Here is a 25,605-nt window from a genome sequence, read left to right on the forward strand (position 1 = left end):
TAGCATTTGAAGTTTTGCTAATTCTGCAATGAATGGGTATTTGTGTAGGCCATAAAGTTACAGAATTTATTCATTTATGATAAAATTACACATGAAGAATTTTGTACCACACAAAATAAAGCACTAGATTCCACCCCCAATGAATTCAAATTGTAAAAGCTGTGAGTATCAAACTTTAGCTTTTTTTGTTACGGGATCCATGATCACAACTAAACAAAACTATTTATCAGAAATTATTGATGCAATATTCCACATTCACTCATTAAAAAAAAAAAAGGTGTTGCAGTATTAAAAACATAATCTTTTTTATTGAAGTAATAATTTATGCATGGAAATTCCACGTCACGATGTAGGGTTTTTTTCTTTTGGCTCTACTCTTTTTCACTGCCATTTTGTTTTCCTCTTGAAATTGGAAAAGTACCTGTTACCACAAAGAAGTTATGTTTAAAAAATTTCTTTACCATTCTCTCCTTTTGAAGTTAGCAATGTACCTGCAATCATAAATAACACATCTATATTATGTTTGAAACTAAATATGACCTTAATATTGGTGTAAGTTTAGATATTACCTACAAACAAATAAAATAGAAAGATTTATTTATTTATTTTAGTTCCATTTATTTCTAGCATTGGTTTTTTCTTTTTAAAGTTGTCAATTAATGTATGTACCTACAAACCTAATTTTTGAGAATATATCGAGTGTTTTTATTAAGACCAATAAATTTACTAGCTTATTTAAGTAGTTAGTCTGTAAATCTTTCAAATAATTTATTTTAAAATATTTAATTTTCTTTCATTATATCTTTATATTTTATTATTTCTATTTTATTACTTATCATTACTTATTTTAATTTTATAAAGATAATTAATTATTGCATTATTTTTAATATTTGTTTGAATTAAAAAATATTTTAACATTAAAAATTAAAATAATTAATATTCTATTAAAACAACTAATTAAATATTTTTTTTTTTAGATCAGAATTTATGTTATACATACTAAGTTAAAATGAACTTGTCAGCTAATTTTGTCAAAAGAATCTTACTTAAAATAGTTTAAGCATAGATTTTATAAAATTATTAATTTTTTTCTTTAGTTTGTATTTTTTTTTTTCACTTTTATCCTATTAAAATATTGAAAGAATATTTTGCAGGTAATGGAATTTTATGTGACCATCCTATGTAATATCAATTCTCAATATTAACTTAAAAAAATAATTTATTAAAAAACAAATATTTAATTCGTATTTTCATTTTTCTAATAAAACGCTAATTTTATCGCTTCAAGTCAGTATTTTTTAAACAAATTGTAAAATTAAACCCTTGTGAATCCTCCTGCGGATTGATGGATAGACTTGTACCATCTAAAAAACAAATTTTTTTATAATCAGTATGACTTTTAAGGTTACTAATATAAAATTAACAAAATTTTCATATAGCATGATATGATTTATGATAAAATGAAAGTGCAGATTTTTTTTTATACATTAGTATTAGTACTAAAACATGTTTTTTAGATTTTACAAAATTTAGAAAAGAGTAATGATATTTTAAAATAATAATATTTTGATTATTTTTTTATTTATTATTAATCTATTACTTCAATCATTTTTAGATCATTACATCTTATTATTAAAAAAAGTCAAAATAAATTATTGAAATACTGAATTAAAATTATATCCAAATATCATTATCCGATATCAGATTCTTCACTGATTTTGTTCGTTGTCCTCTGCTGAATATTAAAAATATTCTAAGTATCTTTTTAATATATTTAAAAATATCAAAATTAGTAATAATCAATGTATTATAAAAGCGCACTAGAGGAACAACACACAAAAACTCACAAGAGAATCCAAATTCTATCCGAGATCAAATTCTCATTATCCTCAATTTTAACATTCCAATACTAAATCTTTTTCTTGGAATACTTACCGTAAGCATCACCGGAAGGCCTAGAACCACCGTTGTTGTTATCAATAACTTCCGGTGAAGGGAATGTCTGAAAATTTGGATCTGCAAAATAAGCAAATCTCCATCAAAATCAGTGCAAAACTTAATTAGCAACATCCACATAAAATTGATTCATTACAGAAAATGAGACAAAAAAATGCATCAAAAGCATTTTTGAAGTCATAGCATAATCTACTTGTCTATTCTCAAAAATCAGTACTTGCAACCTCATTCTAATTCTACCTGAAGAACTTGGCTGAAGCTTGGTGCATGGTATTTTCAGGTCCTTCACTTGTAGTATCTGGCAGAGCTTCTCATTTTCCTCCCTAAGTTCATCAATCATTTCTCGCTGTTTCATAACCTAAATGCATAGTAATAGTAATACTCATTTTCCATTTTTGAAGTGACTCAACAATTCGAAAGTCCAATAGAAAAGTATATGCTATCAACTGTGGTACTTGTTGGCTGCAAACAAAAATTACCGTCTGAAGTAGTTTGTTTTCTGACTCCATAAGTCCAACCTACAAAGTATCTCAGAATCAGATTTTCATATTATGTTTCATAGACTTAGGAAAAGCTTAAATTATCATTTCATACATTTTCTTGAACATAATGAATGTGTGAAAACCAAAGTTATAATTCATTTTGTAAGGCAGTGAAATTAATGGAAGAAAAGGCACAGCAGCAGCATCTGATAACAATCATGTATGGAAGTTAGTCCGTTAAGATTTGTGGAAGTTTCACGTCAATTAGAGATTGAATTAGACTTAAAGTCTATTTAGAATATATATATATATATATATATATATATATATATATATATATATATATATAAACCTCATTTTACAAGTCAGGGTTTTGTGAGAATTTTGTGAGATTGAATTAGACTTAAAGTCTACTTTTTAACATATTATCTTAATCGTGGGTTTAAGTCTATCCTAGTAAAATATGATGTTTGTTGGATTTATTCTTTCATCTTTTATTGAGTGACGATTGAAACAGTCACTAATGTTTAGTTTCACATTCGAGATGTATATATATAAGTTGACTTAATTAGTATCAAGTCCTTCCCCTCTTTCTTCGAAAAATGCAAGCATGAGTTGGAATTTAAATGTTCATACATATCCAATTACATGAATTGGATTTAAAATCCGTATCCATATTAAAAGAAAAAACAGTTTTGATTTGTTTGAAACCTGTTTTTGGTTCAATGATGGAGTTTGTGGAAAGTTACTAATAATAACCTTCTCTGTCTGGCAGTCAAAGGCCGAATCATTTTTTGTAGGTTGAGACCCTACAAGACCTTGTGATAGTTGGTTGACTGATTTATTTGCAAACTTCATGAAACTTTCTTGAGAAATTTGGTCAAATGGTTTAGTTGCCTGCTGCATCATGCTTCCTGCAGATATTTTATCTGTTGATTTAGTTACCGATTGCATCATGTTTTCAGCACAAACTTTGTCGGTAGGAACCTTGCTTGGAACATTCTTTGAGGATGCTGGCATCGGCAATGCACCCTGACCAGATGGTAAACCTGGAATAAGGCCAGTCATCTTTGTCATTGGTTCCTGCCAAATTCAAGATTTTATCATGAGATACATAAACCACACAGAATACAAAACAAAACCTTTTCAGATGAAAGAAATTCCACATACTACTACACTAGATTGAAGTTTATCCATCCCTGATCTCATTGATATGCCTGCAGGTGAGTAAATTAGAAAACAGCCATCAAATGAAGATTACTTAGGTTTTATTCAAGCTTACCACTTAAGTTTACGTAATGTTAAGAAGCAGACTTTAAGCTTAATTCGTCTTTAGTAGAGATGTCTCGAGTTGTGCGTGAGATGTTAATGGATGGTCCGATAACGACTCAGGTGAAATAATAGATTCGACAAATAATAAATTTTGTTAAGATAGACTTTATTCGTGATTGTGATAACATGTTAAAAGATGAATCTACTAAACCTAACTCAATCTTACAAAAATGTTTTGTAAGTTAAAATTTGCACCTATTTATATATTATGAATTGTTCTGTCGAAGTGGGATATTCGAAGCGTAATTTGTGGCAAATCCTGACAACTTTTTCTGCTTCCACTATTTTTTCTTTATTGCGTAATGCTTATGAATGTAAAAATCATATCATGCATTATAACATCTATCAAGCTGAGAGCAACAGCATAACAAACACCTAATGATATAAACATCAGATAAAGGTGAAACGTCATTGAGAAATATGAATAGATAAAGGTGAATAGATACCAAGTCCAAAACCATGGCGAAAACCAATTCCATATCCAACCGCGCCCTGAATACTTGAAGTTCCCAACATCCTAAACTGTATAAAACATGAGAAACAGATATTTCTCGAAAGAAAAATATATTTTTAACAACTTTTTCTTATAATTTGAGGTAATAGATTTTGTCTTACCGAAGTATTGACTTGCTTGCTAACCCTAGAAATTCCATCGGTTGCACCCTTGGTCATGTTCATCACTTGATCCAACATGGACATTGTATCTACACATATTGAATGCATACAAATAAGCATTGGTTTACAAAAATAACCACTAAATTAATTATAGTTTAGTAAGATTTGGCAAGTCTAAACGAATGTGTCACTCATGCAGAAGAATCAAGCATGCGTATAAAGAAAGAAGTGTAAATAGATTTTGTTCAATCAACCAATGAAAAAGTACTATGTAATGCAATTTTGTTTACTGCTACAAAACTATGAATGGAAAAAAGTGATACTGGGATTTTGGTGAGTTTTTGGGTTGAAGAAGCGTTTCCAATCCATCTGGTTCAGTGAATGTTTCAGAGACAATGGAAGTTGCTAAATTTAAAGGGTTGATTCCAAAACCTCTAAGTACTTCACCCATCTTCAAAGTAAATGGATTCTCACTTCAAAATACATTTTGTTCATTTTCAACATTTTCCTCCATCCACCAATGGCCCATTAGGCACATCATGCAAGAAAAAAAAATTGGGGGTTAAAACCAAACTTAAACTTGAATTTTTTATAAAAAATTATCATATATAAAATTTTGAATTTGTTATATTAATATGAAAACAACCGCTAAAAATAAGGTTAAAATATCTTTTTTGTCCCAATTTTCGTCAAGTTTTGTCAATTAAGTCTTAATTTTGGTTTTGTATTCAAATAGGTCCAAATTTTCGTCAATTTTGTTCAATTGGGACCTTTTTTTGCTAACACCGTTTATATCTATGAACATTGACCGTACGTGTCACTTCGTGGGTTTTTTTAATTTTTTTAAATTTTGTTTTGAATGTTCGCGTGTCACGTGTCAAAGTCAATGTTCTATATGCAATTTGGTCCCTGTATTTTTGTTCAATTTAGTCCCAATTTTTGTTAACATGAACTTATTTGGTCCCTCTCCAAATTGAAACTAAATTTAATTTTTGTATTAAAATTCACATTTTTTATTAAATATTTTTATATAATATATTTAAATTCACATCATTATAACTTTGATATAAAACTAAATTTGGTCACGTATTCGATAGGGACAAAATTGGTCAATTTTAAACAAAATTTGGACTAAATTGAACAAAAAATATCAAATATAAGGATCAAATTAAATATATAACATTGAGTTTGATACGTGACACGCTTCTGGGTCGACACGTGGACATTTAAAATCACTGTTTATGGTCGTTAATAATTTAAATGATGTTAGCAAAAATTGACAAAAATTAGAACCTATTTGAATACAAAACCAAAATTAGGATTTAATTGATAAAACTTGACCAAAATTGGGACAAAAAATATATTTTAACCTAAAAACAAATAAAGAAGGATGGTTTGGCCTTCCAAATCATAAAGTCTTTAATAAATACTTTATAAGATTTATATTTTAATAATTTTTATTTAGTTATTGGAAAAAAAAATATTTGTAAGAAAGAAATTATGTTTTAATATGACTAAGGATACTTTGCGATATTATAATCAGGTTTTAGTTATAATTTTTAGATTAGTTTGATTCTGAACAGCCATATTATAAATGTTAGAATAACGGTAGAAATAAGTGTACTCTATTTAACAGGTTGGATTTCATAAATAGACCAACTCATGATGTACCATCCTAAACAAAATTTCAGTCACAATTACATCAATTATTAAATGTGGACCCTAATAAAAGTGCTGAAATAAGGTTGCAACTAACACATTGAATAATTTTAAGAGTCTGTTACAAATAATTGATTGGTAATAATTCAGAAATAAGTAAATAAATAAACATTCCAATATCAGGCGACAGTGTTTGATATTTCAATCCATTATTATCATTACTTTTACTATTCTTATTTTGTACCTGATTTAGGTAGTTGAATATGATGTGATGGAGTTGCAGGATGTATACGTAATATTAAATAATATTATATAATGTTAATGATTTTACAAGGACCAATTCTTGGACAATATCTTTTGAATCGTCAAATTAAATGCCAACTAATACTCATTCACAAATGTACCAGCTAACCAACCACCTTAAAAGCCTCTTTATCATCTGTAAAATAAAATATGAATGGTATAAAACCTCTCTATTCAATTATGACATAAAAAATTAAGATAAATTAAATTATAAACGTAAAAATTGTTTTTGTTAATAATAATAATAATTAAATAAAGAGTTAGATATATTTTTATTTCTTAACTTTAATCAAAAATTAAAATGAGCTTATCTTTTAAATTTTAGACCAATTTAATGAAAGTTAATGGAAAAAAAATATTTAACCCCTGAATAAAACATTGTTGGGTTATGAATTTTATGTAACTTACAGATTATTTCAAGAGTGACACACAGTGAAATTTATAAAAAATAAAATTAATATTTTATAATATTGTTTTATAATAAAAATGTTTATATTTTAACTACGTAAACACGTGTGTTATCATATCTGTGTTTATGTATTTTTTAAATATACGTAATATTATATTAGTAGGTGATAATATTATAATATTATTAAATTAATATAATATATCAAAACAGATAAAAGAATAATTCTTAATAAATAAAGAAGAAAAAAAAAGTAAAAATAATTGAATTTTATAAAAAATTTGTAAAAGTAACGATCAATTTTAAAAATTTAATAAATTATTATATTTAAAATATAAAACTGATATTTTAAGATGTAAACAAAAAAGAAAATTCCTTTATATATTCTTATAAATTTAGAAACTCTTTATATATCGTTGTTATAGATTTAAGAAGTACTTATTTTTATGACATGTTTAAATTAGTTAAAAATGGAAAAAATAGAATAAAACGACACCAATTTTGAATATTAAAAATAACGTGTAACTTGTTATGCGAGTCTCAATAATAAGAAAAAGTGTAAAGTAGATCAGTATTTCAATCTATTGACTTTTTAAGATTCTTCTAGCTTCTGTTGCTTGGGCAGACCAATGCTGAAAAAATGATCATATTTCATTCTCTAAATATTTTATATGTCAATTTTCTAATTACTTATTAAGCTCAATTTTCATGCAACTTTTAACATGTTAATAATAGTTTTTTCAAACGAATTTTGACGCCTGGAGCTGCGTAGATAAAATCCAATTTAATGATAAAAGTTTCGCATCTTAAATTTATTAAAAGAAAAAGGTTCAAAATCACATGTCAGAATTCACAATTGAAGACGATAATTATTTTAGGACAATCAAATTGATCCAAAATTAAAAGATAAAAAGCAAAAATATTTTTTCAAACAAACAAAAATAAACCTTAAAAATAATACAAAAGATAGCATCTATTCCATAAATAATCTTTTACTTTTTTGACAATTAGATTACAAGCAACGAAACTATTTTTCAAATCCCATTTTATCATTAAATATTTAAATAATAATAAGGATTTAATTTTGTAGGTTCCGTTCCATCCTAACTCATGAAATTGAAATCTCCAAAAATTCGTAACCCAAGAAACCCAGACCAGTAAAGCTAGTGTGGAATGAAAGAAAACCCAAAAATGCAGGTGAGACACTTGCAAGAATTTATGATTTTACTATTATGATTACTAACCTACTTTTTTCTTTGTTTTCTTCGGCACTCAAAGCATTCACTACACGGCACCTTATTTCTATTTCTACCTGAAGAACTTGCTTCAAGTTTGCTCGATGGCACTTTCAGGTCCTCCATTAGTATACGCCTCAGTCTCTCATTTTCTTCCACAAGTTCTTCAATGATTTTCTGGTGTTTCAAAACCTAAATCCACAAAAAAAAATCGTGAGTTCTTTGGTCAGAAGACAAAATAATGATTGAGAATCTAAGCGTACACAAAAATTACCATTTGAAGTATTATCCTTTCTGACTGCAGACGTCCAATCTACAATGCATCTTAGAATTAGAATTTCATATAATATTTTATTAACCGCGGAAAACACAATAAAATACAGAAATGAACATTCTATAACTCACATGCATATTGATTGGGAAAACGATGATAATTGTGTCCATCGTACACATTATAGTTTTGAAGCAAGATCATAGTAATAATCTAATTGCAAGGAAGTTGTGTAATAAAACTAAAATTAAAATACCATAATCAATCACAAAAGGGTGTATAATGAAGCAAACATAAATTAGCAATAACAAGACTCAGCAGTTTACTAAAAAACGATGCACATATGAAGAGGTAAAAAAATTGAATGAGTTTATACCTGTACCTACAATACAACTACAGGCTCAAAACAAGTCTAATAATTGATAATGACAATGATCTTTTATAGGACTAGAGGATGCAAAAACAAGGTTATCAACAATTTTGATATTAAAACACATAAATGATAGATACATTATCAGCGCAGGAAGTTCGCATGTGAGTTTCAGGATATCCGGGTATCATGTCTAATATAATTTATAAAAAACCTAGTCAATGACGTAACATTCCCTGTTATGGCCAACCAATTAGATAGTAAGACACAAGGGTTTTTCTTTATTACCCAGAATGTGAAATTAGACATAACCCTCGTCACTTTTAGTTATATCCCTCCACACTTGTTAACTCCAACATTGCTGCAACTGCAATAACCATTACCTCTATTGTTACCATCCGACCATGGATAACTACGAATTTTATAGGGAATTTCACAAAAATATTTTTTAATATTTCAGGAAACTAAGCACTTTTGGCGACATATTCAAGAATCACATTCAGCCCAAGAGCCATAACTAAAGTAGCTAGGAGAGATTACTAGATTCCACTCAGGCTGCTTCAACTCAATTATAGTCCACCTTCACCCCTCTCCATACTATGTCTAGAACTTTCCAGTATTCCCACGTAAAAAGAAGAAACACATTCAAGGCATATAACTATTCCAAGAGGCAAATTGTTCCTTTAGCCTACGCCTCATCTTTCAACACTCTACCAATACAGAATGCAAATTCTGTCGCTTCATCCACATGTAAGTAGACATAACTAAAAATCAAATCAATGGCTAAAATGATAGAAAGCATAGCATTTAATCGCCATTTATGAAAATGAGTGCGTACTGCTTCATCAAGTCCTTCTCCTTCCCCCTTCAATAGGGGATTCTGCAGAAAGTTGCTAATAACCTTCTCAGTTCGGCTGCCAAATGCAGAGTCAACTGAAGTGCTTCTTAATGGAGTATTTTCAAAATCTGAGCGAATTTGCACAGGTAGGGATCCTGCCAGACCTTGAGATGCTTGATCGGTTGATTTAGTTGCCAACTGCATCATGCTTCCAGCAGAACTTTGGTTTGTATTGACTGTACTTACGGCATTTTGCAATGGTGGAAATACAGCCTGATTAAGGGCTAAACTGGGACTAAGTCCCAACTTTGTCGCCATCTTCGTCATTACATCCTACAAAATTCAAGATTTTAGCCATGAGATACAGAAAAGGGAAATGCAGATGTCAATACTTTTGTTATAAGAGAAAAATCACATACTACAAGACAAGATTGAATTTGATTCAAAACCCCTGGTTTCACAGCAAGACCTGACATAATAAAAACATAATAATTTAGCTACCAACCAAAGCAGGCATGCAAAATATGGAGCCTTTGTCAACTGAAGTGATTAAACAGAAATAACCATTTCAAGTGACAAACATAATATGGCCAAGGATATATAGGTGGCAACTAATTTCAAGCACGACCAGTATTTGAGACTATAGTGTCCTGAGATTTAAGAACATTGCAGCAATTTCTAGAGAGCATTGGCTGCTTCCGCTTTCTTTTTCTTTAGTGTAAAATGCATGGCATTGTATAACATTACACTGCGGTTTCTTTAGTATAAATCACTCTCCTGTGCATTGCATAATATATCATCAAAAACTGAGAAGCAGCATTCAGTGAGCCATAGTTCCACATAGTTTTAAAAATCAATTTCATAAGGCAAACGCTCCAAAGCTGCCTCCTAGGAAAAGATTTTGAGATTTTCTAAGCATGTAAAAAGTTGAAACACCAAAACTTCCGGTTCTACATACGAATCATTTTGAGAACTACTCAGGACAAATGTTTGGAAAATATAAAAGTTAAACACATTGCCAATAGTAGCACAGGAGACAGAATAATAATTCAGAATAGAACAGAATGACTCAAACTAAAAAATGGAACAGATGACATGAGTATCCAAAGAAAAGGCTAAACAAGGGAATTCATGCAATGAACAAGCATAACTAAAATGTGATGACATAAAAATCACAAAAGGTTGAAACATTTGGCAAAGAATATATATAATGAACAGATATGGCATACCAACTCCAAAACCGTGACCGAAACCAACTCCACATCCAACACCCACTTCAATATTCTTAGCTCCCAACTTCATCAGCTGCATAAAATGCCGCAAATAAATAGTTCATTACAAGTATAAAAAAAAGGTTAATGACGGTAGTAAGTTGTAACAGCATTTATGTAAATAAGAAAATGACGAGTGTTGTCTTACAGAAGCATTCACATGCCTACTAACACCAGAAAACGCATCGGTCGCACCTCTGGTGGCACTCATCACTTGATTCAACATAGGAATTGCCCCTAAATGGAATAATAAACGAGAATTGGTAAAAAATATTCACTGAATTTCACAAATATATAACAATAATCACCTTCCCGAAAGAGAATCGAATACCCAAATTTAACGGACGCCCAACGCCGATGCCGACACCACAACCGATACCAAAACCTGTAAACACTTGACCCACCTTCAAAGTAAATGGATTCTCGATTCGAATCGCATTTTTCTCGCCATTAACTCTCCCAATTTCCATTCCCCTATCACCTGTTCACTTCTTCCTCTCCAACCCTAACCAAAATCCTTTTTTCTTAGTAAAATGTCTCTGTAAAAGTAATACCGTTAGTTAAGCTTGCACTTGTATTACACGTTTCTTGAACATCGCTTTTTCAATCATATCTATATATTCCATTATTTATTTATACTATTTTATTCAAGTTAATTTTTCACTAACAAAATATTTAATTAGATTCCTCAATTTAAACAACGTAATAATATAATTTTGTAATTAAATTATTCAACTTTACAAATACAATAATACAATTTTTTTTATGTTAAATTTGATGTAGATAGTTATATAAATGTCCATCTACATCATAAGAGAAACAATACTTATTATTATACAGGGAAATTTGATGTAAATAGTTATATAAGAAAATTTCCTTTATTGTACACATTTTTCATTTCTACTTTATTTTTAATTATATACTAAATTTAAAAAAACAGATATTCAAATACTAAAATTAACTAGACATTTTTACGTAATTATTATTTTTAATATTTTTTTTCTTAAAATATATAAAATCAGAATACTACTCAGCATTTTTATATTTTTCAATTAAACCTTGTCTTTTAATTCTTTCATTAATTAAACTATTTCGTCATCTTAATTTCTCATCAGTTTTATGATTAATACAAAATAAAATAATATAGGTCACTTAACAATTTACATTGTGTTATTTCATTAACAAAAAATATAAACGACACTGATTAAATTAAAAAATATATAAACTATGAACAATAAACAAAAGAAATTTAAAAAAAAAATATAATTAGAAGTACACAAATTTACGAAGAACAAATGTTACATATGATTAATGACAGAAAACATAGAATGGATTAAACTTTGATGAATCCTAATACAGTGGACATATTACAGTCATAGGAAAGAAAGAGAAGGTGAAATAACAATCACAGCACATGCATTGTTCTTGAGATTTGGGAGTGACACTGTCATAACAAAACCATCCCTCACATAATCAATCCAACAACAAACATGAACAGGTTTGTTTCCCTCATTAAATGTCACTTCCTGCACTCTCAACTCTCTCATCTCATGCTTCATCTTCAATCTCATTTTCTCATCATTCATTGCCCAACCTTCAACTTTCATCACCTCTGAACTCTCTTTCACCAACTCACTCGCCACCTTCCTCCACATCTCCTCCACCGACTTTACATCCTCTGTAACGATTTTGAACGCCAACCTCTGAACCCCACTTTCACTTTCACTCTCAGAACGGTTAATTAATGGAAGACACTCCGAGTTTTTCATCGGAGGGTGGTAAAACACGGGTGTCTTAATTTCTCCACGTTGGACTGACATGTTCTCGTGTATCTCAGCCCATTTTCCGAGAAAGTTGTCCACGACAAAAACATCTGCTAATAGAAGGCTGCAACTAATGCCAATAGTGTACCCTCCACATTCAAAGTTTGTCACCTAAAAATAAACACACAAACACTTTCAATCCATCGAAAACCAACCAAAATAGACTAAAAAACACGGCAAAAAGACAGAAACAAATACTGTGGTATATTATGTATGCATAACATTTGCCTGAACATAACAAAGGGGAGAGAACTGAGGACACTGCGCATCAATTTTCTTCCAGAACACAAGCTCGGTCTTCAGATGTTGGTTTCTTTCGTTCAGCTCAAGAAACTGTGACAGGCTTGTCGGGTAACATGCTTCTAAAAGTCTAACGCCGGAATCGTTGGCCACGATTTCGAACCCTGTGCCATCTTTTCTTTGAAGGCGACCTGCGAGAAGAGGGTGATCCAACAGAACCCTGGCCAGTGACTCCACCATCCAACCAGCCATGTACCAACCATGATCATCCTCCTTCAGATTCTCGTAGCACAGAACTATCTGGTAGCATCCGTGAATGGCGTTTGTGTGCTCGTCACCGACCAAAACTCTGCGAACTCGCCGTGGCTCTGTCACCTTGAGCGGTGGCACGCTCATTACAGTCACAATCTGCAACTCTGAGAGGCTCTGGCTAGTGCCGTCACCCTTCTCATTCACCTCCATTGTTTTCTTCTGTTTGTTTGACCTTTTGCTCTATCTGAGAGTCACCACAAATTTTGGAGCGTCGGTGGTGCATTTATATGGATGAGTTGCAGAGCGAAAACCAAAATGTGCGGCTGTGATGGAGAAAAAAAGTCTCGCCAACGGTAGCATGAATAATGTGGTACAATTTAACTAAGCATATGTTAAAAACTCAACTTTAAACCTAATTAAATGTCATAAAATTGGCTTAAGATAAGATATTCATTTATTTATATTTATTTATATATTATAAGCTCATTTTATTTGTAATCAAAGTATTATTTTAACTAAATATTAATAGATGATTCGAGAAACTTAATACCGAGTAAAATAATAAATCAAATTATGATTCTTATATCACATTAAAATGTGTATTTTAAATAGAGATGTCAAAACGAGTCAGATCTGTCGAATCAACCTACCAGCCCGCCAAGAAAAGGTAAACCGAGTTAGAATTTCTAACCCATCAAATTTCTAACTCATCAATCCACTGTAACTTGATTCATTTTTTGTGAACCACAGATAAACCGGATCAAAATGGATCGGGCTAACTCATTTTGTCATCCGTATCTTTAAGTCTCCAAAAACCAATTTTTGAAATGAAATTTACTCCCATTGAAAATTTGTTTTATTTTTATTCGGTGTAATCTCTAACGGTAATGCCGCTTAATAATCGATGTTGATCTCTCGTCTATAGTGTTTATATATGCAAAATACTTAACTAACCACTATCTTAATTAATTTTTGTTTTCATGCAAGTTTGGAGAAAACAGTAATAAATGCAACAATAAATTATTCTAACTCACGTTGCCTTGTCTTTGCCATCCATCCCAACTAACGTGTTGTCTACACATTTAATAATCTGTCCAACTGCTAAATTTGTAAGCATGCATTTTTTGTGTATGCACTTCAAAAAGTGGTGTTTCTTTTAAGCGAATTATACCATTTTAGTGATTAAAAGATGAACAGCAACCACCAGCTGTATAAATAGAGGACCAAGTTATTGCATATTAGTTATGAATTTTTATTTGGTCTTTTCATGGAAAGGTTAATTAGTTGAGGACTTTTAAAATTGAACACCCAGCAGTAATTGCTATTTTATTTAGAGCAGGCCACACAGATATAAACTACTTCACTCCTATTTATTACATGTCAGTTAGATAGATACCTGACATCTTTTTTAATTTATTAAAATTAAGCAGCAATATTAAATTTATAACATATCACTCAATAAACTCAACTAATTATTTATGTAAATTATTACACATGTGTATTTACTTAATAAATAATAATATTTAGTTGTATTGAAATATAAAAAAAAAATTGATAACACACTCATGTTTTGAAAATTTGAGAGACATTTACATTTTGTAAGAGATGTTCCGCACCACTAGTTTGTATGGTCCAGGCTGAAACACTACACACCCCTATCTCCGCCCAGAACCGTGATGCATATTGCGTACCTCCCTCAACATATCACAACATCTATGGCTACAACAACCTCGTCCTTTGTCTTCGTGAAATCTCACACCTCACCGTTTTGTCTCACCAAAACGTTGTTCACGAACATTGATGGGTTTGGACATGGAATTGGAACACGCAGAAGTTACAGAGTCATCAAGGCTCAATCTCAGTCTGGTGTACGAAAGGAACAAGTTGTGATCGTGGGTGCTGGGATCGCAGGCCTTGCAACTGCTCTATCTCTTCACAGGTTACAATTCCAGCTCCCTGCATAGCTACGATCTTGTTTATTCGCTGTGATGAGCTAATGTTTGATTCATGCATCAGACTTGGAGTTCAGTCCCTGGTGCTGGAGCAGGCAGAGTCACTTCGAACCGGTGGAACCTCACTCACCCTTTTCAAAAACGGATGGAGGGTACTCGATGCAATTGGAGTAGCTAATGATCTCAGAACTCAGTTCTTAGAAATTCAAGGGTACATGGATGAACGCATGAAGGAAAATTTTCATCTTTTTTAATCTTTATACCGGCTGAGCTTGATCTGGTTCACATTATCAGCTGTACAGGATGGTGGTGAATTCCGAGGATGGGAGGGAACTACGAGCCTTCAATTTCAAGCAAGAGGATGAAAGGTTTGGGATGATTAATTAGCAGATAATCATGATATGTACAAATATCATTGGGGATGCTTATATTTGTGTATGAAACAGCATTTGACAGAAAACGCCATTGTAGTCTTTTTCAACAGTACAATCAAAAGAGATGAAATAAGCTATTTGAAAAATAAATAAAAAAACGCCCTCATGATAAAAATAAAAAATGAATTATTATTTCATCTTACAATTTTTAACTGTCATCAAGCACTGGTTATTGATATATTAAGGCATGAAATGCAGTCAAGAGGTGCGTGCAGTGGAGAGGAGAGTGCTTTTGGAAACCTTGGCTGGTCAGCTACCAAAGGAAACCATTAAATTTTCTTCACAATTAGCAAAGATTGAAGCCACTTCAGACGGGGATACCTTGTTGGAACTTGTGGATGGGTCAAAGCTGCTTGCAAAGGTGAGTCATGTCATGGTGCTGTAATTATTATAGCATAGCATAGCACTAAATTTTCCAGCTGCATGCATTGGAAATCATTGATCACATGTTTAGTTAATGCAATGATTGGTCATAATTGAAATCTTAGTGTTACAGTGTTCTACGATTTACTGAATGTTGGAAACAGAAAATCGATTTAATCTCTAAATAGACTGTGATAGGGTGCGATGGAATTCGATCACCTATAGCCAAGTGGATGGGATTTCCTGAGCCCAAGTACGTTGGTCACTGTGCTTTCAGAGGACTTGCGTCTTATTCTGATGGACAACCTTTTCGACCCAGAGTGAATTACATCTACGGCAGAGGTTTGCGCGCCGGCTTTGTTCCTGTTTCTCCGACCAAAGTTTACTGGTTCATCTGCTTCAATAGTCCTTCTCCAGGTTGCCAACACGAACAAAATCCATGGTGAAATCACTGACTTTTTGTAGTTGTAACTAGCATGATATTGTGTATATGTTCGATGGCAGGTCCAAAAATAACCGACTCATTGGTGCTGAAGAACCAAGCTAAGGAACTGGTGAAGGATTGGCCTTCAGAGCTATTGAACATAGTGGATTCTACACCAGATGATACTGTGATCAAGACTCCATTGGTAGATAGATGGCTTTGGCCAGCCATAAGTCCTGGTGCTTCTGCTGGAAGAGTTGTGGTGGTTGGAGATGCGTGGCATCCAATGACCCCAAATCTTGGACAAGGAGCTTGTTGTGCACTGGAGGACTCGGTGGTTCTTGCCAAAAAGCTTGCCGGAGCAATCAAATCTGAAGACCCTTCTGTGGAAGAAGCTTTCAGATCCTATGGCGCTGAAAGATGGCCCCGTGTGTTTCCACTAACCATACGTGCAAACCTTGTGGGTTCCGCTTTGCAGTGGGAGAACCCAGTGGTGTGTTCTGTCAGGAACAATATTGTCATACCTAAGCTAGTCAGACTCGGACCATTACTGGAGCATACAAATTTTACTTGTGAGAGTCTATGAAGAAGAAAAACAAGACAATGGCAACCACATTGAAAGATTGTGTATTCACGAAGAATAAACTATATAGACACTGCATTGAATGGGTATAAAAAGAGAGATCTTATAATCACAGCATTGATCCAATCTTAAGTAAGTACATTAAATACTTTCTGGGAACTTCTCCCTTAATGATTGGCTTGCCCCAAAAAAAAAAAAAATCTAGTGTACTTTTACCAATTAATACAGAATTAACAGTGGAATCACTCAAATTTATTGTTATCCGGAAAGAACTGGTATGATACAATAAAACAGTAACATTAAAACAGATGCATTCCGAAACACTTGAAATCAACCAAAAGAAACATTAATTTTTATATTCTTTTCTTTCGCATGATTAATATGTCTATAATCACTATAACTTGCTCTCCGCTAAAGTAACAGGATTCAACAGAATCGTGTAATACAGTAAAAATTGAAGAGGGTTGAAGATGAATAAACATACAAGCAATCTATTGATAGACAATCTAATAAACAGACGATGCCGCAAGCAGTTCAGGTCTTCTTCCTCGTTGCCGAGAGTCTCGTGAAAAGTGAAGGAAAGACAGAGCACGCTTTTTATGCAGGCGTTGACCATAGTCCGAAATAGAAATCTGCAAGGGATGGGTAAACATAAGAGAGTGATGATGGTAAGGGGTGAATGGTGAGATTGAAGAGAGGGTAACCTTTAATGATGATGTGACGGAGAAGTGGGAGCAGAGAAGAACCAGAGAACGACGGCGCAGAAGAGAACGAGGAGAGGGATGAGATGGACGGCGTTTTGTGCTGATCTGAGACGAGAGAGGTGTCTCTGGGCAACGTGGGAGAGGGGATCGTATGTGGGGAGGTGTTGGTCGGTGTCCATGTCCAAGTCCAAGTCCAAGGATGGTTTCTTCCGCCAAACACTACCACTGCCACTCCACGACCTCTGCATATGTTAACGTTGTCTTTGTCTTGTCTCTGTGTTTTCTTGTGTTGCTTGAACTGGAATCGATTGACACCGCAGAGAAGAGGAATACAAATAAGGCAACAAAGAGGGATGCTATCCTTTCACATGACTCCTCCAATTTCCTCTCTCTCTCTCTCTCCTTATGTCATACTTGCGTATACCCTTTCCTACAATTTTTTTTTTTCATTGTCAAATGGTTTTTTTTTTTTTTTTTGGCCGGCGTATATTCATACGGTCTGCATTGCTTGTATAATCCCAATATTTTAATATCTCGTTTATTTCATTTAAAATATTTCTTATTTAATTGATCCTGTATATTTTTTTTTATTAATTAAACTTATTTTTATACTTTATTCATATGAAGATAAATCTGTGCTGAAAATATTATTTGAGAAAGCACAAAATTAAGTAGGGAATTATAGTTTTCAAACACTTTTACCCCTTCTAACGATGAAGAAAGGCCAATGTTAAAGTTATTGAATGTTTATGTTGTTGCACAACAAACGATGAAGAGAATTCTCATTCTTATAGATGACACTGTCTGTCTGTTATTATCTTTTCTGTTTTTTGAGTTTGAAAGTGCTAAAAGATTAAAAGAAGAAAAAAATTATGATTCATGTTTATCTTCTGAGTAGTAGGTACCGATACAATAAGAAACACGTGTAAAATAAGCATAAGATTTAGAAGAGGAGATGATTGTAAGGAAGATGATCTGAAAGTTTGAAATTTGCATAGAAGAAAAAAAAGATTTTAGTTTGAAAGACGGCATTATCTGGTATTGAAGATATGGATGATAAAGGTGGTGGGATGATAAAGATGTGGACAGAAAAAAGTGGTGAGAGCTGAACTGCATAATTTGAAGCTGAGATACTCACTTATTCAGCCGCGTCATGCTGAATGATACCGATATATCACAAAAAAATGTGAAAGGGTGGCATCACAAAAAGCAACGGAGAAACAGATACGTGTGGGGGTGGTGCCTTTTTGCAGAACAATCGCCAACAATGGACAGTGGCAATCCCACTCAACCACACCTTTTTTCCTTTTCATGAAAACGCTTCCAAATCAAAATGATGAATGAAAAAAAAAGACAACCTTAAAATAATTCCGTTGCCAGGACTTGAACCCGGGTCTTTCGGGTGAGAGCCGAATATCCTGACCAACTAGACTACAACGGATTTCTGATAACAATTTGTACGTTATTTTATTAAGATATATTAATATAAATAAGAAAAGCAACAACATTTTTTAATAGTAGAAATGCATAGGTTATAAGTGGAGAGAAATATCATAATATTTTGTAATTAAAAAATTGAAGTTTTAAAATCATTTTTTGTGTGAATGTGTTAATATTCTATCCATATTTATTTTACCATAATCAGTGTGTCATCTTATTTTTGTGGATCTTGTTATTGGACCGTATATACAATCATATTTTATTTAGTTTTACTGAGTGATATAGTTTCTTAAAGGTGGAAATGTCCAGAATTTAAACGTGAAATGGATACTTATTCACCCTAAATTATTGGAGCTTCCTACTATGACAGTGTCATCACGAAAAAGCTTATCCCTACACAACTACTCAACCTCAAGTTTGTGCTGAGAGGTTAAAGGTGATGCCATGCATGGCTGTCGCTATAGGTAATTATGAGTATCTTTGATTTTGGAATGACAAAAACGTTCCATGCATAAAATTAAGCTTGTGTACCAATATTTTTCAAATTAAAAAAGATATATCTTTTATTTTAATTATTGTATAAGTAAGAGTTTCACATCTTAGGTTAAGTGAAAATAAGAAAACAGATCACGTCGAAAAGAATAAATTTTAAATATTTTTTGGAGATCCGTGATTAAAGAAACATAATATATGTTTTTTTTTAATTATTCAAATTTTCAAACAAATACAAAACAAAATTCCTATTAATGGATTTTACTAGATAAATTAAAATAACAATTTATAATATAAAATTCTTAAAAATAGTTTTTCCAACTTTTAACCTTTATTTATGTTCATATGCCAAAAACTACATGATTTATTTATTTTCACTATTAATAATAAAAATAACATAACAAAACAGACATTAATAAACAAATCATGTTTCACATAAATTAGCATGAAAATCATATTTAATTTATTTATTGTATTAAGGATTTTCCACATAGTAAACTCGTATAATGAGAGGTACACAGAGCATAAAGCATAGAATATGTGTAAGAAAATTGAACAAGTTATCAATAACAAATTCTTAAATAATATTTTTTTATAAATATTTTTTCTGTTAAATCTGAAAAAAAAAAAAGACTTAGTTCAGAGACATTCGATATATGTCTTGGTCAAGTGATAGTGCATTGGATTATTTATAAGAGTAGAAACACTTATATATTGATAAATGGTGGTTTCTGATTTGGGGTGAATTTTGTGTTGAAGAGAAATGGGTATGAACCCTATAACGAAAGTGAGAAAAATGGAAGACGTCCATTACCGGTTTTGTGAAACAGGAGGAAATCACATCAATAGGAGGAGATTCCAAGATAAGTGAAGAAGATCCGCCACTTTAGATTGGAGATTCAAAGATAAGATTTTTGGATCTAAGGAGAACATGAAAACTTGAGAGAAAACTCATAAATCACTGTTTCATAATACTCAAATTTTAATACAGAATATTTTACAAAAATTTATATATTATGGACCAAAACACCAAAAAATCCAACACAATTAAAGGTATGATAAAGTCTAAACAGAAACATTACAAAAATTATAAAAAGTTCATATTCTACTATCCGTAGTCCAAAATCTCTTTAAGGATTTTTTTGAGGCTTGTGGACATAATTTCATAAACTACTTTGAAATCTTTATGACGTTCCGAAACATGTCTCCATCGTATATTCTCGATCTTATATAACTTAGAAATTGTGGGGTAATTATATTTTCATCAGAGTTTATTATTTTAAATGGTTTATAGGTCTAATATTTAAATTTTTGGTATTTGTCTAAAGATTTAGATTCACTGGCAAGTAGACAGGATATGATAATAAATTCTTAATAATATTTTTGTTATAGATTGTTAAGTGTGATGTTGTGAATAAATGATTAGGTTTGATTGCGGAGCATAAGAAATGGAGGATATATATGTAAGAGACTGATTAGGATTAAGATGGACTTGGTAAACAATTAGACATAGACATGGATCCCTGTCTACTGAGATTCACAGTTAAGGCTTTAGCCCTGCTAGTGTACAATTTTTTTACATTGGCGCTTTGGTCTTGCATCAACCGCGCCAAGCTTCTCTTCGCATTCGCTCTGAACGGACAATTCGACGCCAGAAACCCATCCACCAAATGCAGGTAAGCTTCCAAGTCATGGCAACACGCCATGTCCGCGTCCGGCTTAAGGTACGGCGACATCTTCGTCTGCACGCGCAGCTCCGTTCCCACGTGCGAGTACGCCAACGGCGTCGTCTCCTCCAACACTCCCCCTCCCACGCTCCGTATTTTCTCTTCAAGCTCCTCGCTCACGAAGATCCCAGGCACGCGCGTAATCACGTCCTGCGAGTTCACTATCCGCAGAACTTTCACGTTCTTCGCCGTCACGCGATCGCCGAACGCCTTGTTCCCCGCGCGCGGCCCACCGAAGGAAAAAACAGCCACGGGTGGAACTCCGGTGCAGCACGTGCTTATTTCGTCGGCCACCAATAGAGCCAGCGTCGCGCCCAGGCTGTGTCCTGTCACGGTAATGCTCAACTCTTCTCCTCTGTACAGATTCACGAGTCTCTTCACTTCCTCCACAACGGACTCTGAAAGACTCGCCACGTGTGCGCCTTTGGTCTTGTACAGACTCATGAACCCACACTCCACCTTGGGCTTTCCTTGCCCTTCCGGAACTCCCTCGAGGTCAACCAATTGGGCCCTCATATTCTCGGCCCATTCCAGACACGTCGAGGTTCCGCGGAGAGAGATAACAATGTCTCTCCTTCCCATCCGCGCGATCTCACTTCTGTCTTCGCAAACGGCCACGTACCCGACCCAGCTCGATCTCTGGGTCATCCACCCAAGATCCGGGGCCACGTCATCCACCCATTTCGGCAACCCGATCGATGACGTGGCGTAGAGGCTTTTCGTCACTCTGTACGATCTATCAGGAAGCGCCACGTGGCGGGGGTGTGGCGGCTCCTCGGTTGACATGGCAGGGTCGGAGTGAAAGGCCTGATACGCGGCTTGGACGAATTCGCCGTAGCGGACGACTTCTCGCCGGAGATTCTCGTCCAGAGGATCCAGCATCCCTTTCCAGTCGTTGCTGCCGTGGTACTCTCTCCACCGCCCGCCGAGGATGTTCCTCGGGGAATACTCCGCCGTCATGGAGAGCAGCCGCTGGAGGCGATTGAGGTGGCGCGGGGACATTTCCTCGTTCGCCTTCATCTCCGGCCAGAGCCTTGCCAGGTTGAGGCCTTCGAGAAAGCTTCTTCCTTTCTTTTCCTTCGGGTGGTTGATGATTGGTTGGTGCGGGTGTTGTTGTTGGTGGTGGTGGTGGAGTTGGGAGGGTGGGTCGACGGGCTTCTGGGTCTCGAGGAGCTTGTCGAGGTTGGCGAGGTGCAGGCGAGTTGACTCGGTGGAGACAAAGGGCTTCTGAAAGGTTGAGGAAGAGGAGGAGGCTTGGCATCGGAAGCTGAAGCTGGGGCACCTTATTGCCTGAAACTTGTGAAGGTTGTGGGCTGGTACGGTGGAGCTGAACTGCATCATGGTGAATTGATTCGAAAGAAAAAATGGTGGTTTTGATGGGAAAATGAATGAAGGGTCGTTGAGCAGATAGGTGAAGACAGCTTCAAGGAGGAGATGCTGCAAATTGAATGGATCAAGTCATTGAAGGGTGTATTTAAAGAGGTGGTAGTTGGCGTTACAATTTTGCCATTACAACATCTTGTAATTACGTGAGATACCCATTCAGTTATTATTTTACCCCCTTTTATTCTCCACTCAATTCCTTTTAACACCCTCCAAGGAATAACAACAGTATTAAACAAAAGCAAATGACATCATGCCAGAAGAGAATAAGTAAGAGACAAAATTAAAATAAAAATCCCTCTCCTCATTTGTATTCATTTTAATATAATTTATGAAAAATAAATTTCTTTTTTTTTCTTACGAGTATTTATAAAAAGTTATCCATATCGACTTGTAGTATAATTAATTGTGTACAACTGTAAAAGGATGCAAAAAGACATGAGAATAAATATATGTTTTTGTTAAATAAGTCATCAGAGAAAATTAAATTCTTTACTAAATTTTTTGATGTTTTATTTTCTATCAATTTTTCAAAAATATACGAATACTGGTTTTAATATTTTAAAATATATAAATTTTTTTAATATACCGATGTCAATATTAGTATATTTTGAAGGATAATAAAGATACAGGATAAAATAGTCAGCAGAAAATCTGAACCCCTCCCTGTCAGAGATAGAAAGTTCGCAATATTCAATAAAATAAATTATCTGTATACTGTTATTTCTTAATAATAAATACGCGTAGAAAAAGAAAACAAGGTTTATAACGAAGCGCGTACGGGATGAATTTGAGTGTGAATGCATTCGATATTTTGGCAAGGGAAGCTGAAAACGCAGTAGTTTAGTCACATTCCATAAAAGTCTGCGGGCACGGCGTAACGGTGTCACTCGCTTTGTCCTTGAAATGACCCATTTGTCCCTGAAAAAATCAAAATATAATTATAATAATAGCATTATCTCATCATGAATTATAGCCTGTTTGACTCGTAAAAACATCCATCTTACTATTATTAAGAAATGTAAATCTTGTCAACTTCCCAAAGTCAAAACTATTATTTATTCATTCATTTATTAATTAATTATCATTGTTATAATTATTATTTTCATCTCGTTTTATTTTGCCCCATTCTGTATATCTCTTCCTGTCCTGTGACGTACTTATGAGATGATAGTTTAAATATAATTTTTGTGTGATACAACCTTGTTTTTTCCTTTGGGTTAAAAAAACTTATAATGGACAAGATTTAGAAAAATAAATTAAATAATAATTAGTAAATTATAAAATTTATAAAATATTAATGTTGTCATGTGCGTGTCCAACATATGGTCAGTTTCATTAATTTGATAAGCAATAAGACATCCATAAAATATTGAAAAACCTATTTGATGTCTGGCGATAGTCAAAAAATGTTACTTTGGTGGGACTGAGAAGAAGGAGTCATCAATGCAATTTGGAATTTGGCTCAACAGTGCGAGGATGAAAGTTTTGATGCAGATATATAACGTATATATTTTGAAGAGTGGAAGCATATGCATGGAAAATATAGATGTTGGAGGTTTGGGAAGGCATTTTGATCCCGCAATGTTGCACTAAAGGAGTTTGAACATTGAATAAGCAACAGAAGAGAACAAGTCTGGTCAAGTCAAATACTTGTTTCAAAAAGACGAACTGGGAAGAAAAGAAAGAAAACCTCGTTCGTTGGTTTGGATGTGCTCGCACAGGTGTCTGTCTTTTTACCAGTTCAATTCTGAGAACAGAGTCTAATGTTTGGATAGTAAATTAGTGAATTGTTCTGCATACCAAAGGTAGCAGCATTTAAGTGTTTGTGAAAATGCCGCCGGATGCTGGTTTGAATTCATGGTCTTATCTTATGTCATACAAATCGCTTTATTCTTTGTTTTACCACATTTATTCTCCTTTCTTACTTTAGCTTTATTTTTCTATTATCTTCATCCTCCTACAAGCATATTAATTGCAGACTTGTTCTCGTGTCATGCGTTAATATTTATTTTAATCTTTGATGTAATTTGATTATCCAACTTTAAAAATTAATGAATATGTTGGAAGTCCCACCTCGAATAGAGATAAAGTCAATTCACAATATATAAGTGAGTGTAATACTGATCTTACAAGTTGGATTTGTAGAGTTAAGTTAGGTTTAAAGTCCACTTCTAACATGGTATTAGAGTCAAGTTAGACTATCCTAACGAATTTTCTTATACATTTTGTTTCACCCGTTATTAGACCGCTAACCGGACCACCCACTAATTTCTAGTCCCACATGAATATACTTCGACGTCAATATAATTAACTCCAGCTTAATATTTTTTGGATGACCGAAATATTAATTTATTAAAATGAACATTTTGTTTTGATAATATATTTTTTTTTTCATTTTCTTAACCTAATTTATACACTTTTATTTCAAATTTAAATCTATCAATTTTACATAACTAAACATAAAATATTAATATGTTTAATTAATATAATTTTAAAACATGAATAAACAAGTTGTAAAAAATTATAATATTTAAACTGTTCTTAATAAATTTAAATATTAATGAAATTTAAATATAATTCAACCGGTATAAATAAAGTGTAGAAAAATTCTACACGTGATTTATTCACATAATACGAAACCTATAAATACTATATTTTTTTCTTTTTTTTTTCTTTTTCACACTGAGGCATGGCACTACACAAAGAAGATAATCATGACACAGACAACACCACTACTCTGCAACAAAAACCTTAGGACAGAAAAATACGAAAGTATAAAGCAACAACAGATTTTTCTTCAATAACATGTGTGTTTAAAAATATATGTCTGTCCCACCCCCATCGTCACTTTTATAGGAAGTGGAAGAACCACTCAAAAGGGTCACTGTAATCATACTTCAAAAAGCTATGGTAATCATTTTAATAATAATATATTAAAATTATTGACATTTGCAAATATTGTCAAACACTTAATAATGTGACATAAAATAAGTAAAAAAATTATATTATTTTATTATTGTGTTAATATTTTTCATTTCATGTTTATG

General features: G+C 32.9%; 5 protein-coding genes, 1 long non-coding RNA gene and 1 other non-coding gene across 16 annotated transcripts; 1 reads left to right on the plus strand and 6 right to left on the minus strand.

The window, feature by feature from the left end:
* Positions 1 to 63: 63 nt before the first annotated feature.
* On the minus strand, positions 64 to 4,769 carry LOC114174188. 2 transcript variants are annotated; one of them, XM_028058976.1, is made up of 9 exons: positions 4,709 to 4,769; positions 4,386 to 4,474; positions 4,217 to 4,292; positions 3,609 to 3,655; positions 3,150 to 3,521; positions 2,436 to 2,474; positions 2,197 to 2,314; positions 1,936 to 2,016; positions 64 to 491 (listed from the first exon to the last, which is right to left on the minus strand). In XM_028058976.1, the coding sequence occupies exons 1-9, from the start codon at positions 4,752 to 4,754 to the stop codon at positions 445 to 447; spliced, it is 915 nt and encodes a 304-aa protein (XP_027914777.1). In that variant the 5' UTR covers positions 4,755 to 4,769; the 3' UTR covers positions 64 to 444. The 2 variants fall into 2 exon arrangements, with proteins under 2 accessions (XP_027914777.1, XP_027914778.1); XM_028058977.1 differs by having other exon boundaries at positions 67 to 491; positions 3,198 to 3,521.
* A 3,012-nt stretch (positions 4,770 to 7,781) lies between these two features.
* LOC114168928 lies at positions 7,782 to 11,323 on the minus strand. Of its 3 annotated transcripts, XR_003600792.1 has the most exons (8): positions 11,070 to 11,323; positions 10,887 to 10,975; positions 10,697 to 10,772; positions 9,887 to 9,936; positions 9,468 to 9,800; positions 8,918 to 8,996; positions 8,263 to 8,301; positions 8,020 to 8,180 (listed from the first exon to the last, which is right to left on the minus strand). XR_003600792.1 is itself a non-coding variant. In XM_028053911.1 (7 exons), exons 1-7 carry the CDS (start codon positions 11,206 to 11,208, stop codon positions 7,998 to 8,000), a joined length of 909 nt encoding a protein of 302 aa, XP_027909712.1. In that variant the 5' UTR covers positions 11,209 to 11,320; the 3' UTR covers positions 7,782 to 7,997. The 3 variants fall into 3 exon arrangements, 2 of the variants coding, with proteins under 2 accessions (XP_027909712.1, XP_027909720.1); XM_028053911.1 differs by lacking the exon at positions 8,918 to 8,996 and having other exon boundaries at positions 7,782 to 8,180; positions 11,070 to 11,320; XM_028053919.1 differs by lacking the exon at positions 8,918 to 8,996 and having other exon boundaries at positions 7,943 to 8,180; positions 11,047 to 11,290.
* Positions 11,324 to 12,019: 696 nt separating this feature from the next.
* Positions 12,020 to 13,412, minus strand: LOC114173232 (acetyl-CoA-benzylalcohol acetyltransferase-like). Its single transcript, XM_028057498.1, has 2 exons — positions 12,790 to 13,412; positions 12,020 to 12,672 (listed from the first exon to the last, which is right to left on the minus strand). The coding sequence occupies exons 1-2, from the start codon at positions 13,261 to 13,263 to the stop codon at positions 12,112 to 12,114; spliced, it is 1,035 nt and encodes a 344-aa protein (XP_027913299.1). The 5' UTR covers positions 13,264 to 13,412; the 3' UTR covers positions 12,020 to 12,111.
* A 1,250-nt stretch (positions 13,413 to 14,662) lies between these two features.
* LOC114173866 (monooxygenase 2) lies at positions 14,663 to 16,921 on the plus strand. 2 transcript variants are annotated; one of them, XM_028058518.1, is made up of 6 exons: positions 14,663 to 14,992; positions 15,070 to 15,216; positions 15,308 to 15,373; positions 15,638 to 15,800; positions 15,991 to 16,219; positions 16,307 to 16,921. In XM_028058518.1, the coding sequence occupies exons 1-6, from the start codon at positions 14,730 to 14,732 to the stop codon at positions 16,810 to 16,812; spliced, it is 1,374 nt and encodes a 457-aa protein (XP_027914319.1). In that variant the 5' UTR covers positions 14,663 to 14,729; the 3' UTR covers positions 16,813 to 16,921. The 2 variants fall into 2 exon arrangements, with proteins under 2 accessions (XP_027914319.1, XP_027914320.1); XM_028058519.1 differs by lacking the exon at positions 14,663 to 14,992 and having other exon boundaries at positions 15,111 to 15,216; positions 15,300 to 15,373.
* On the minus strand, positions 15,211 to 17,799 carry LOC114173868. 6 transcript variants are annotated; one of them, XR_003602623.1, is made up of 4 exons: positions 17,514 to 17,799; positions 17,294 to 17,441; positions 15,761 to 16,726; positions 15,211 to 15,346 (listed from the first exon to the last, which is right to left on the minus strand). It is a non-coding gene; the product is annotated as an uncharacterized LOC114173868 (long non-coding RNA). The 6 variants fall into 6 exon arrangements; XR_003602622.1 differs by having other exon boundaries at positions 15,583 to 16,726; XR_003602624.1 differs by lacking the exon at positions 15,211 to 15,346 and having other exon boundaries at positions 15,546 to 15,858; positions 16,022 to 16,726.
* Positions 17,800 to 18,881: 1,082 nt separating this feature from the next.
* On the minus strand, positions 18,882 to 18,954 carry TRNAE-CUC. The gene has a single exon. It is a non-coding gene; the product is annotated as a tRNA-Glu (tRNA).
* Positions 18,955 to 20,903: 1,949 nt separating this feature from the next.
* Positions 20,904 to 22,628, minus strand: LOC114173953 (phospholipase A1-Ibeta2, chloroplastic-like). Its single transcript, XM_028058654.1, has one exon. The coding sequence runs from the start codon at positions 22,511 to 22,513 to the stop codon at positions 20,927 to 20,929; it is 1,587 nt and encodes a 528-aa protein (XP_027914455.1). The 5' UTR covers positions 22,514 to 22,628; the 3' UTR covers positions 20,904 to 20,926.
* Between the last annotated feature and the right edge of the window lie 2,977 nt (positions 22,629 to 25,605).

The sequence above is a fragment of the Vigna unguiculata genome, chromosome 2 (genome assembly GCF_004118075.2).
Source record: "Vigna unguiculata cultivar IT97K-499-35 chromosome 2, ASM411807v1, whole genome shotgun sequence".
Classification (NCBI taxonomy): Eukaryota; Viridiplantae; Streptophyta; class Magnoliopsida; order Fabales; family Fabaceae; genus Vigna; species Vigna unguiculata.

Coding starts and splice junctions, on each gene's coding strand:
- LOC114173866 (XM_028058518.1), top strand. CDS start 14,730: ATGCATATTGCGTACCTCCCTCAACATATCACAACATCTATGGCTACA. Junction 14,993..15,069: donor ACTGCTCTATCTCTTCACAG/GTTACAATTCCA, acceptor TTCATGCATCAG/ACTTGGAGTTCAGTCCCTGG. Junction 15,801..15,990: donor GGTCAAAGCTGCTTGCAAAG/GTGAGTCATGTC, acceptor ATCTCTAAATAG/ACTGTGATAGGGTGCGATGG.
- LOC114168928 (XM_028053911.1), bottom strand. CDS start 11,208: ATGGAAATTGGGAGAGTTAATGGCGAGAAAAATGCGATTCGAATCGAG. Junction 8,302..9,467: donor GAGAAGGACTTGATGAAGCA/GTACGCACTCAT, acceptor GATGCATTGTAG/ATTGGACGTCTGCAGTCAGA. Junction 8,181..8,262: donor AAAGGATAATACTTCAAATG/GTAATTTTTGTG, acceptor TTGTGGATTTAG/GTTTTGAAACACCAGAAAAT.
- LOC114174188 (XM_028058976.1), bottom strand. CDS start 4,754: ATGGATTGGAAACGCTTCTTCAACCCAAAAACTCACCAAAATCCCA. Junction 4,475..4,708: donor AAAAACTCACCAAAATCCCA/GTATCACTTTTT, acceptor CAATATGTGTAG/ATACAATGTCCATGTTGGAT. Junction 3,656..4,216: donor TCGCCATGGTTTTGGACTTG/GTATCTATTCAC, acceptor ACTCACCTGCAG/GCATATCAATGAGATCAGGG.
- LOC114173232 (XM_028057498.1), bottom strand. CDS start 13,263: ATGGAGGTGAATGAGAAGGGTGACGGCACTAGCCAGAGCCTCTCAGAG. Junction 12,673..12,789: donor CTCCCCTTTGTTATGTTCAG/GCAAATGTTATG, acceptor GTTTATTTTTAG/GTGACAAACTTTGAATGTGG.
- LOC114173953 (XM_028058654.1), bottom strand. CDS start 22,513: ATGATGCAGTTCAGCTCCACCGTACCAGCCCACAACCTTCACAAGTTT.